Source organism: Vidua macroura, chromosome 2, assembly GCF_024509145.1.
Source record: "Vidua macroura isolate BioBank_ID:100142 chromosome 2, ASM2450914v1, whole genome shotgun sequence".
NCBI classification, from domain to species: Eukaryota; Metazoa; Chordata; class Aves; order Passeriformes; family Viduidae; genus Vidua; species Vidua macroura.
This window is the reverse complement of record NC_071572.1, coordinates 76491000-76504086: the sequence shown is the minus strand read 5'-3', so window position 1 is coordinate 76504086 and position 13087 is coordinate 76491000. Positions and strand designations below refer to the sequence as shown.

Sequence of the window (13087 nt, the reverse complement as noted above, 5' to 3'; positions counted from 1 at the left end):
CCGGGCCGAGCCGTGCCGGGCCGTGCCGGGAGCGCCGCGCCCCCCGCTTCCTCCGCCTCCCTCCGCCTCTCGGGCAGCGGTGGAGCTCGGCAGCTGGAGGGGGCGCAGGTGGGTCCCCGGCGGTGCTGGGGGGGATCCGCCCGGCTGGGGGACGTGGGGAGGACCGGGGGCACCCCCAGCGGAATTCCCCGAGAGGGGGGAAACTGAGGCACAGGGAGAAAGCGGGGACCGGCGGCCGGGAGCCGCGCAGCTGGTCCGCTGTGGGATGCGGGAAGGACGGGTGAGCATTTTCTGAAGGGGAATTTGGGGTTATTTTTTTAGCATTTTAAGCTAATTCAGTATTGTGAGCGCCTGGCTATGCAGGAGGAGCCGTACCTAGGATTGTCCGTAACAGGGTCGGGTTCAGAACCACTCTGCAAACTTTGCACATTCTCCTGCCCCCTTCCAATGAAACATCTCCGAAATTCAAGTATTCACGGCGAATTCAAGCCCTTTATGCCCACACCCGGCACATGCAGCCAGCTGGGTCCAGCTGGGTGATGGCCGTGATATATGCCCTCCAGAGGGTCTAATTTTGGGTGATGCCTACCTTGTTAGCGTGATTTCTGAGTGGGTTTTGCTGTGGTGCGACAGCATCCGTACTTGGAATTAGCCGCCCTCTAATTGCAGGGATGCTCTGGAAACACTGGTGTCAGTGGGAGATGAGGTGGAAACTGGATTATTGAACCACCTCGTGTGTCCATCAAGCAGGTGGTGGCTACCACGTGTGCCGTGAAGTTGTTCAGGGACAAAATAAAGTGGTCCATGAAGGAAATAAAGTGTATCTGGAAGATACTCCAGGCATGCCAAGTGATACTTAAATGGGTGCTGGGACAGGACATTGAAACTCAGTGAAAACTTCTGCCAGAACTGGCATATTCTATTGGACTGTACAAAGGATTCCATCAGCTTGGAAGGAAAAATGATGCCCTGAGACCCCAGGCAGGCTCCTTTCTGGCAGGCGGTGGCAGTGCCCTCCTGACCATCTGCACTGCCCAGCCAGCAGCCACTGAGCCTACGGGTGTTGAAGGTCACCAGGACAGCGCTGAGCACTGCAGCACTTGAGCTTTTATTCTCCAGACCCGGCTGCAGCCATATCCCTGTGGCTCTGCACTCCCTTTCCCGCTCCATCTTGCCGTCTGCCGTTCTCCTTCGGCAGCACTTAACCTTCTTTTCGTTCTCCTGCTCCCTGCTGTGCGCTGCTGCTTTTGTTCCTCTACTCTCAGGAGCTTTATACCGCTCCTTGCTTTTACTAGCTGGGCACCGGCTCTATTTCCCTACCTCTGCCTCCCTGCCCCTTCTCTTTTTGCGTAAATTCAGCATCTGCAGAGAGCCTACGCGAAGCCTCCTGCATTCAGCTGCATCCCTAAGCAAGCAGCCCAGGAGATGCTCAAGGGCATGAAGGTGCAGATTTGGAAAGGAATGAACATACACTATCGTACCCACAGCAGACCAGGGCTGTTAACGAAACTCCCGTTCTCGCTTTCCCATCCCTCCTGCGGCTCACTGGCAGAATGGCGTTTCTGTGCATAACAAAGCAGGGGCAGGAAATTAAATATAAATTAAATATAAATAACTGGCAGATAAGCAGCTGCGCTCCGAAGGTGGAGAGTCAGTATGTCTGTCTCCCGGCATTGTAGCCGCCGGCAGATCAATAGCAATTCTGTTGCAAGAAGAGAAAGGAAGGGCGACCCGTCGTTTCCTGCCTCACGCCTGCTGGGAATTTGAGTCCCCTCTCAGAGCTCGTCACCACGTCCCCCGTGCCAGCCTCGGGGTGAGCGGCCTTTCCCCAAACGCCCGCTGGAAATTTCCAGAGGCACCACAGTAGTCCCGAAACAAAAAGCTGCCGTGCCGCCCTGCAGGCGCTTCATTTTGGGATCTATTGCTCCTGGCAGGCACGCCATGCTCTGCTTCACGGACTGAATTTAAGCCTCTTACGTGCTGCTCAGTTGGAGGGGTTCATATTAAGTGTCCAAAATCAGGTGGGTCCGTTCTGCAGCGATGGGAAAACATGGGATTTCCTCTCTAAGACTGCCATAAATGAGCATATAGGGTGCAGAGACTGTATTGCAAATGTTTAACCTTCTATCATAAGGGATGAGCTGAGCTAAGTAAATGTGCATCAGGGTTATATGAAGGCTGGGGGAGAGTCCATCCCTGCAAAGGATTTTGTCCAAAATTCTTCCTAAACTCAGCTCTCGTTGGTGCCTACTGTCTGCTGAAATCTGGGTAAGTGGTCATTTGAGGTGTGGTTTGTTGGGGTTTTTTAAACCCTTAAATATTATTTTCTTTGTTGTTTCTGCCCTCCCCCTTTAGTTAGTTTATTATTATCTTCTCTTTTAAGAGGTGACTTCTAGGTTTCAAAGTGCCTTGTTTGCAGCCCCCATAACACAAAAAGACACGAGCTTGTAGGGTTTGTATTTCTTCCCGAGGTTGTCCCCTTGAGAAGGGACAAGGCACAGAACTGTTCTGCAGGTAGAGTTGCAGCAAGTGCCATGGGCTTGGCTGTGTCCAGGTCTGGAGTTCTCAACTTTATGAGGGTTTGTTTGTTTGTTTGTTTGTTTGCTCTCTCAGGGCTCAGGTGTTATGTAGAAACTGGAATTTTTACCTCAAACCAAAACGTGTATTTCAGTAAGGCACCGTGGAGCAAAGTGCTACATGCCAGGTGTGGGCAAAACCCAAAGCAGAATGAGCTTCACAAAGGAAGGAGCATCTTTGCCTGATTATGTGTTCACAGTTAATATGCTCTAATGGAGCAGACTGGAACCCCATCCTGCAACAACCATCTCTTGCTGAATCTCATTTAAAGTCTCCAGCAGCCACACAGGTGCCCAGCTATTTCTTTTTCATACTTCCTTTAGAGGTGAAATCAATCCTGCCCCTCCCAAAGCAGAATTACTTCCTATAAAGCACTACCTGATCTGTCTCTTGTTACATTTATCTACTTGATGTGGCTTTCTCCAGCTCTCTTGGGCAATACTCAAAAGCCAGAGAGGTTTTTAGTCTGGCTGCTCTTCCTGATGCTTAGCAGAAATGGTCCCTGGCTTGCTTTAATTCTGTTGCCACTTAGGCATCATTCATTGCGTCAAACTAAATAATTCATGTCTTCTTTTTTTTATTTTTTCTTTCTTTTTCCTGTGTGTATATTTTGCGGTTCATTGTTAGTCCTCAACTACTTCTTACAGCAGCTGCACATATTTCACTGTCTTAAATACAGATTTTCCAAGTTTTGGTTGTCAAGGGATATTTCACATGTGAGCTATTGAAGGCTACATGATAAAATTAACCAGCTGTGCAATAATTTGACATAAGGTTAGGAGGCACTGGTACAGGCTACACAGAGAATCTGTGGCTGCCCCATCCCTGGAAGTGTTCAAGGCCAGGTTGGATAGGACTTTGAGCAGCCACGTCTACTGAAAGGTGTCCCTGCCCATGGGGCGTGGGTTGGAACAAGATAATTTTTTGGGTCCCTTCCAAGCCAAGCCGTTCTATAATTGTGTGATTCCATCAAATTAAAACCATTAAAAACAGTGACTTTGTAAATGGCCATGTAATGCTACATCTTGCAGCAAAAACTATTTCTGTAACAGCATATGTTAACTCATATTTCAGGGGATGCTACAATTTTAATGCTTTTAGTACCATGTGTCAGGGCTTCAGAGGACCTAAGCAGCCTGTGAGGTGGACTTTGGAAAGCTTAACTCAACATGATCCTCTTCAACCAAATTACAGATTGCTCTTGCTTTGCCATTCTGTGTTTAATTAATCTCATTAATTAAATCCCCTGATGACACTAGGATCAGCCAGTTATCCACATCTTGGGCATTGCCTCTGAAATCCAGAAGGATTGATTCATTTTCCTTCCCTGACATTTTTAAAGTGAAATGTATGTTGGAAATAAATTTCTTTTCCCAATTAAAATCCTGTTTAAAATTGTCTTTATATATATGTGTGTATATATAGAGAGAGAGCTATGGTTATCTTTTGACAACCATATAAACATATCTATAACTTTAGACTTTCTATTAAACTGCATTCTTTTTGCTAGAAAGGATAGATTACAGCTGTATGTGTTTTTCAGTAGTTAAAAACATAGCAATATTTGTGCCATTTGTTTACAGTTTACTTATGTTGGGAAATCATGACTGGTGGGGGTTTTTTTGTTTTGATGATTACTGTACACTTGTGGGTTTTTGCCAAGTTGGGTGAAACAGGCACTCGGTTAAATTATGTATACAGAATTTTATTTATTAGCTAATTAAAGTGCTCTTAAATGTGATGAATACAGGAGAGGGGAAATAAGCTTATCCAAAGCTGTTCTACATTCAAAATTATTATGAAACAAAGTGGTATGATGATGATGGTTCTAAATATGTGAAGGCATTGATGAGTGAAAACAATTTGCTTTTCTCATTTTGCATACTTGCATACCTTCCAGCTGTGTCAACTCCCATCATTCTCCCAGCTTCGAACCAGTTATTTGCTGAACTAAACTCATGGGGTAGAGGGTTATTACAGAAATGTTCTCTATGCAGCTGTTGAGGAGGCTCCTAGGAGTCAAACCCAAGTTAAAATTTACAAGCTGTGGTCAGTTGAAATGCTTAGATGCGGAGACAGCAGCTTTGGTTCAGGAGTTTGACTTTTTCATAAAGCTGACCATGCACTGCTGGTTTCTCTCAATTTACATCATGTGGTATGATCATGACTTTAAATCAAATGTAGCCTTTCCCCCCTTTCAAGATATTAAAAGAGGTATTTAAATACAGGTTGTTCTTAGAAACACAAAATAAATCTTGTGTTCTTCAGCCAAATTTGCATCTTCAGCTGTCGAATTAGATCTCTAGCTAACCTAATTTGAGTGAATTTTAAATGCTACTTGGGGAGGAGCTACACAAAATACTTCACTGTAATTCTCTGCTTCCAAGATCCGTAACCCAATTTGTACTTCTCCTTGGTGACTGCAGGTTATAGAATCATACAATGATGGAATGGTTTGGGTTGGAAGGGACCTTAAAGGTCATTTAGTTCCAACCCACCCCCTCCTGCCCCCCATGGGCAGGGACACCTTCCATTAGACAAGTAGCCTCCTATGTCCAAGATCAGATACTCTTGGTACCTCCTCTTTGTGGAAATCTCACCACGAAGAAGTGATTTTCATGCTGTATTCTTCAACAACCTTTATATTGCATTAGCAAAGCACTCAGGCTTGAAAAACCATGCTAGGGGTTGCAAATGCTGGTTGAATGATTAAAGAGAGAAAACTTACAACCCATTTCATTTCAATTTTTGCAGGTTTATGAAAAACAGTTTTTCATAAACAAGTGTTTAGGAAAAAAAGCAGCGAAGACTGACTTTCCCCAGCTACTCCCAAATATGTTGGTTGGTCAATGCATTAAGTCCAGGTTGATTATAAATCCAGTAGACATTCATGCTCATTTGTGCTCACATTTTTGGTTCTTCTGAGGTTCCCAGACTATCTGATTCATCTTCACACTGTGAGGATATAAACCTCTAAGAAATGGGATGAATTAGGCAAAAGAAGACAATTAGGAATGACAGCTGAGGAATAGTTATCCTCCAGCCTTCATGGGCAATATATTTGCCTCATTAAATGTTTAAAATTTAATCTAGTGCAGAGGTAATGGGCAGGTTCAAAATCAGAGCAGGCTGGTGTCCTGGGAGGGTGAAATCCAGTCTGTATGGGTCTTTAGAATGCAGAATAGCCATAAGCAGAATGGGCTGTCCAGGGTATGTGTCTGGGCAATGAGTTTGAAATTAAGATCTGTATCTTTGTGCTGCTTGGTGGTCTTTGCATTGTGACTCTTGACCATGAGCTCTGCCAAGTGAAGCCTTGTCACAGACACATCAAAGGAAACATCTTGCTCTGTGTTTGACTAAGTCTGGCAGACAGCTTGAGGAAAAACTCTCATGGTGTAAATAAGCAGGCGTGGGCTCAAAAATCTGAAAGCTTCACCTGTGAAGGGAGAACAGGTTGTTTAGTCTACAGAAGCTTGAAGGGCAGCAGAGGTGGGAAGCAATGAACATGACTTTTGGAGTCAGTATCAGTCCTGCTTCTACAGTCTGTGTTATTTGTAGGGAGGTATGGGAAAGCTTCTGTTTGATTAAATATGAAAAAAGTAAAATCCATTTTAGGCTGCTTTTGTGAATGCCCTATTGTTCTTGTAGCTATGCTTTTGCAAACATATTGCAAGCCCTTAGGGGAAAAATCCATGGCAGCCACTCGTGCTACAGAATTAGATCAGTTGAAGCCTCCACATGATCAGGTTTAAACAGGTCTTGACTCTAAATTGGGTTGAAGTCTTCGAGAGTGGAAAGTACACTGAGACTACATTTCCAAGGGGAGTTTAGCACTGGAACAGATAGGTTTTTTTCTGGAGTATATTTGGCAGAGGTTAGTCACAAGGATGGTCTGTGGTCATCAATGCATGTGTTGTTGTGTTGGCCTACACATGCATCTTTATTTGCCAGTTTTGCTGGATGCATGGGACTAAGGGATTCACAGGGAAAGCACTCTAGATTTAGAGATCTGCATCTTTCCATTACTGTCCAGTGGGATGTAGGCTGTGTGCTAAGGGCTAAAGAACAAAGTTGAATGTCAGTCTTAACCAACAACTTAAAGACAGGCTCTCCTTTGACCTTTGTTAATTATCTGCCCTAGGTTGGGCCAGTTTTTCTTAGCTAAATGTGCTGCTGTCTAGAGATGTATTTGTTTCAGAATGCCATTAGCACTATTATCTGGGTTTTAGTAGCCATGAAAGAATTGATATTCCAGCACAGATGACCTTCTCCCTATCTGCATTTTGCTGTGACTCCAGAGCTGATAATAGTGGGTAGTGTCTATGATTATTCCGTTACTAGTTAGGAAAATGCCTGCACTTAAGTTCAATTTTAAGGGAGCTGTTTGGAAGCTTTCTGTTGAATGGCTGCATTTACTACAGCAAGAGCTACCTCCTGCCTCTGTAAGCAAACACTGGTGGGTTTCCTGCTGAACTGTTGATTGATTTAGATTCAGCAAACAAGGAAAAACAGGTTTGCAGGTCCTCAAGTAGCAGGAATAATGGCCCACCTGCACAAGACAGCTGAGCTGAACTGCAATGGAGACAGCTGCACAGGTCCTTTCTTTTTCCTTGCCCCAGCTCTGGCATTGGTCCATTTACAACATACAGCAAAGCATGCTGAATAGAAATGTGTTTTCTCCCTAAACTGATTCACTGTGGGATCAGATGAGTGCCAGAGGTAGCATAACAGAGGAAGATAGTATGGTGGAGGGCAAGGGGAGGTCATGCATGCCCTTCCTACAGTTTAATTGCACCTTAAAATCCCATCCTTAGTTCATGTCAGCTGACGGCAGAGGCTCGGCATGGAAACAATGTCAACTGGAATATGGCCCCAAATAATTACAAAATGTTTTCTAGGGTAAAGCACAATGGAAGGAGAAAGTCTGGTGTTTTTTTTAATGAAAGGAACCACAGACTGTCGTGTGCTTACAGCAGCAACTGCTGTCTGGCTCCCTGCTATGCTGATTGCACTCAGACATACATCAGGGGATTCTGCTGAACTGCTTTGTTACTTTAGTCATAGCCTCAAACACTATGGAAGATGTTGGGTTGTGCCAAGTTCTTGTCCGTTCCTTCTTTGCACCCTCTAAATTCTCTGTTTGTGAGGGAAATGAGGTCGTACAAGCCCAGAACACTACTTTGAAGTCAGCCCTCGTTGTAGGTATTGATGGGAGAGATTCACTTTTACCATAATCGTAAAGGTTTGGAAGACTCGTGATTTCTGGCACTAAACTGAATTAAACAAAGTCCTCTTCAAATCTGTTAGGAGAAAAAACATCCTTATGCTTGTTCTCAAGATACAACCTCAAAAAATAATTCCTCACTTCTAATTTCTATGGTGAATTCTTGCCACATGGTTACCCTTATATATTTAGTACTATTTATCTCTTTCGTTTAACCTTTCAAAAAGATTAATGCAACTAAATGTGTGGTATTGGATTTTTTTTTTTAATTTGTTTTTTTTAGAATTAGTCCCAGCACCGTGACTTTTCCATCATGTCGGAACCGATCACGCTCAATGTTGGAGGAAAACTCTATACCACCTCTCTGTCCACTCTGACTAGCTTTCCAGACTCCATGCTGGGGGCCATGTTTAGTGGGAAGATCCCAACCAAGAAGGACAGCCAAGGCAACTGCTTTATTGACAGAGATGGCAAAATCTTCCGCTATATCCTGAACTTTTTGCGAACTTCTCACTTGGACCTTCCCGAAGATTTTCAGGAAATGGGCTTACTGCGGCGAGAAGTAGATTTTTATCAAATTCAGCCTCTGATTGAGGCCTTGCAGGAGAAGGAGGTAGAGCTTTCTAAAGCAGAGAAAAACGCCATGCTTAACATCACCCTCGATCAGAAGACCCAGACTGTTCACTTCACTGTCCGAGAAGCACCCCAGATTTACAGCCTGTCTTCCTCCAACATGGAAGTGTTCAGTGCTCATATCTTCTCCACATCGTGCCTGTTCCTGAAGCTTCTTGGTTCCAAACTGTACTACTGTTTCAATGGAAACCTTTCCTCAATATCCAGTTACCTGCAGGACCCCAACCACTTGACCTTAGATTGGGTTGCAAGTGTGGAAGGCCTTCCCGAAGAGGAGTACACCAAGCAGAACTTGAAGAGACTCTGGGTGGTGCCAGATAATAAGCAAATCAATAGTTTCCAGGTGTTTGTGGAAGAAGTGCTGAAAATAGCCATGAGTGATGGTTTCTGCATAGATTCTGCTCATCCACATACTTCAGATTTCATGAATAATAAGATTATTCGCCTAATTCGGTACAAGTAGGAATGGCTGTTGTGGTGCTAGCATGGAGATAACACAGGTTAAGTGTTTCCCTTTAAAACACACTTACAGCCTAATTCAGAATCATGATTATCTGGATTAAGAGTCACTAACAAGGGGATGATTTTCCTTTAATGTACTTACCAATACGACCTTCCAGAATGTGTCCATATTCCAGACAGAAGCAATATTGTCTAGCGCCTGAATTAAGGACTGGCTCTGTCTCTGCCTCTGCCTCTGACCTGCTGTATAATTCTGGGGAAAATTACTTAACTTCTGCCATCTCTACGTTTTCCAGTTAGAAAATGGGTGATCCTTAACCCGCAATGCCAGGGGATGCGAGAGTTCAGTAACCATGGTTTGGAATGTATCTGGAGAATGGATGCAGTGAAAGATACCATGGAGCTGCAGTGCAGCAGACAGCCCTAGGAGCACATTTGCCATGCCTTGCTGTATCACCCGTGCAGAGCATTCAAGAAGCTTTGGATCTGCAGAGGAGAAGCCTTCCCACATGCACTCAAGACAGCTGTAAAGGATGGTACGAGTTGCAAATGAGTAAGGGATCCCATCTCTTTGGGTTCAACAAAGGATTTCTGTGAAGTTGGCTTGGGTTTTTTTCTGAACCCTGTGAGGAAGCCCCTGCTTTATTGTGCTTTCAGGGAAGCTGTGTTGGAATAATGTGACTGGCAAGGAAGCTGTAGAAGACAGAATGGTGTTATTACAAACCAAGAAGGTTAAATCTTTACTTTTACATTCCAAAGGCATCTGAGACAAGTAGTCCTTTTCTTTCTCTTGAAATGTTAATATTTGTCTGGAGGATGCTGCTGAAACTTTCTAAAGTGAAGACAGATTTTGGGTCAGATGCCGCCAGATATCTTCTAAACATTTGAGCCTCTTTTGGGCATATCTCCCTTCAGCAGTGCCTGAAATGCATGGGATGCTGTCTGGGTAGGATGGATTTAATTTGAAAAGACAACATTCTCACCAGGTTACACCTAGTATTTTTCATTGCAAAAACAGAGGGTCGTTTTTCCTATCCTGGTTCATTGAGCCTTTTAATGTCTAATATCTGTGTGAAATGGTCGGGTCACTAAAAGAATTTTACCTGCTTGCTTGGCTTCAGTGTCAGCTTGCCAGAGGGAAAGCAGTGGGGAACCAGAGGTCAAACTCTTCCCTACACACCTGATCTGTACTGTAATGAAGATCATAACTCACTAGCTGCATGTTGTCTCTAAACATCATTTGTGCCACATTCAAGATGGTTCTTTCTCAGCTAATTATGTTTCAAAGCATCTTAACTGTATTTCCCTAACCACATTGCTATGAGTGCATGAGAGGCCCTCTGGAACATTTTCAGGTATCTTTAATGAGATAGAAGGGAAAATACAATAACTAAGTTTTGCATTTAGAGGTTTAGTGCTTCCAAAGTTTTCTAGCACAGGGCTGCAAAGCTCAATAAAGCACACGTTCTTGTTTCCCAAAGTAACTACTTTGTCGTTACATGAAGCTGACCTGTGAACAAGCATAAAGAAGCTTTTTTTCTTGTAAAAAAACAGTGTGATCAATATATTTTTACTGTCCCAAACTGTGGCTGCATGAACAACACAAATCAGCATGCTCACAGGTAAAATGCACATTCTGCAGTTGTTACAAACCACTGCCCTTTGTCTGACTTGGTGCTAAACCAGCATGATATACGTGGGACCATGTTGTCAGAAGGCACTGATTGGGCTTGAAGCCCCCAGAACCACTAAATGTGGCAAATTTTGTGTATTTATAGGATTGTAAACAGAATTTTGTGACCAAATTCCAGTTTGAGTCACCATGTTCTTCTTTATTTAGTTGCATTAGGAAGAACTCTTTTTTTTTTTTTTTTTTCCCATCCCAGTCCCAAATTACAAAGCACAAGCTGGCCAGTCAGCTGGACATTGATAGGGATGATCTGTGCTGGTAATACAAATATGATCTGTAAAATGAAGCCTCTTTCATCAAATCTGTGACTTGAAACAATATGTTGTTGCTGAATTTATGATAACAGAGATTTTGGGGACTGTTGATGGTATTTCTTTTCAACCCACACCCTTGAGAGTAGATTTTAAATTAACTGTAACCAGAGCTCTTGTATGTCATGACAAAAATATTACCAGTAGGAATTTGTTTCCTGTCACCTTGAGTTTATCCAAAGGTAAGAGGAGTGGGCTTAGATCTCATTTGGAAGGGTGGAGGGGGGAAAGCCTGACCTACACCCTTTAGAGCTGTGCATCAGTACTGCTCCATTCTGTTTCAGCAAAGTAAAATATTCCATGGGAGAGTTGTATCATTACTGCTTTTTTTTTTTTTTTTTTTTTGAGAAAGGCAAATAAGAGGAGTTTGTAAAAGAAGTGGACTCAGATCTTCACCTGGAGTGCTTTAACCCATCAGTCTGTTATGCAGAAGATGAACAAATCGAATACACATTTATTTGTGCTCATGCAATTAAGTCAGTAAAAGGTATAGCTGGCCCCAGATCTCTGTCATTTATTAACAGAGAGTGAGATGCAAAATATCTCTCTTTTATATAGATAGATGCAAAATTTCCAGTGCAAAGACATGAGTGAAGCCATGCTTTGGAAGGAACAGAAAAACCTGATGTACCTCAAACTTGCTAAGCATAATAAACATCCTTAAGCGTGAGGTACTATTTATATTGGAAAAGGGCGGTAAATGAATCACTTGTGATTACAGTCAAACATATGTTCTACAAATGCAGCTGCTATTTCAAACTCCACACTAAGCTCAATTTATAGCTGCTCCTGAATTCTGCAGTCTGTGAGTTATGATATAATGGCTGTTTTTGGGAACATTCTCTCTCCAGAGCATTTGTTTGCATTCTATCTGAATAGCTGTTTTTTTGTTTACCTTCTTTTTCTGAGCCCTGGAGGTGTAACTTGCTTTTCTTTACCAGTCAACAGCACTTATAATGATTCTTCTCAAGAGTTTTCCTGAATTAAAGAGAAGCAAACATGCACAAAGCCATGCTAAGTATAGCACAACCCCATCACTAGTCATGAAATGCACTTGGCATTTATTAGCAGTAACATCTAAAAATTATTTCACTGCTGAGTGGAATATTCAATCTCAGAACAAACATATTCTTTCCTGGAAAGGATCTAGTGACATTTTCTTCCCTTAAAGTTTTGTATCTGTTTTCTTCTACATGTTGGTGCATAACTCCTGATTCTGCCATATGCCTGTCTCCCTCAATACCTTAGTGCACAAAATGAGGCCAAGCCCTGCAATTTTTTTTTTTTTTTTTTTATGGCCTCATTTTTTTTCCCTAAATGACCACTGAATAGAGTGTTCAGTACTGCTAGAGGAGAAGAATACCAGAGTTAAGGCAGATTTTAAACAAGATTTTAGCTGTAGTCTAATGGCATTCTCAGATCTGGACATGTGCATAGCACAGTGGTATTTCTTACATGGCAAAAAGACTATTATGAAGCATCTTAATGGATTCCAGAAAGAATCACTCATGGATTTCTTTATCTGTTTTTAGGCTTGATAGCTCTTTAATATCTAACCATGTCCAGTTACAATGATGAGACTGAAACTGTGTATAAATAATAAGAGATACTTAGTTTATACAGTTGTTAAAGGCTGGGAGGAGTTGATGGGAGGAGTGTTTGTTTCTGCAGGCAGTGGTAAAGAAATAAAATAGTAGTTGTAAAACTTTAGATCTGAAAGAATTCATATTAACAAGAAATCCAGGATTTAGAAGGGGAGAATAAAAATATCTTGATGTGTTCAGGAAAAAAAAAACAGCAAGATAACAATGGAGAAAAAGATTTTGCTACAAGAGTCTGTGATTAGAATGATTCACTGGTCCTTTCCAGTTTTAATCTCCCATTATGCACTTTAAATATGGGTTATGCCAAGACTTAGGCTAGTAGCTTCTTGGGAGCAGGCAGCTTTGCTTCAATTTGCATGTGCTTCGAATCCCCAAGCATTTGCACTGCTGTACTTAGAACTTTATAACTGTATTGTTGAGTATAAATTGCTGCTCGAGTTCACTGGCAGCAAATATCTGCAGTCAATCAGATTTATTCCCAGGAATAAAAGGTGAGGTGTAAAGGCTGGTGGAGTCTGTATACAAGGTTGGTGGAAGTGATAAATACTGCCTTCAGCCACAGACTGTGGAAAATAAGTCTAGGAAC

At 42.7% G+C, this 13087-nt stretch overlaps 1 protein-coding gene across 2 annotated transcripts; it reads left to right on the top strand.

The window, feature by feature from the left end:
• The first annotated feature begins 83 nt into the window (after positions 1 to 83).
• Positions 84 to 10691, top strand: KCTD21 (potassium channel tetramerization domain containing 21). Of its 2 annotated transcripts, none has more exons than XM_053970428.1 (2): positions 84 to 108; positions 8085 to 10691. In XM_053970428.1, exon 2 carries the CDS (start codon positions 8115 to 8117, stop codon positions 8895 to 8897), a length of 783 nt encoding a protein of 260 aa, XP_053826403.1. In that variant the 5' UTR covers positions 84 to 108; positions 8085 to 8114; the 3' UTR covers positions 8898 to 10691. The 2 variants fall into 2 exon arrangements, with proteins under 2 accessions (XP_053826403.1, XP_053826404.1); XM_053970429.1 differs by lacking the exon at positions 84 to 108 and adding an exon at positions 2214 to 2268.
• Positions 10692 to 13087: the final 2396 nt, after the last annotated feature.

Coding starts and splice junctions, on each gene's coding strand:
- KCTD21 (XM_053970428.1), top strand. CDS start 8,115: ATGTCGGAACCGATCACGCTCAATGTTGGAGGAAAACTCTATACCACC.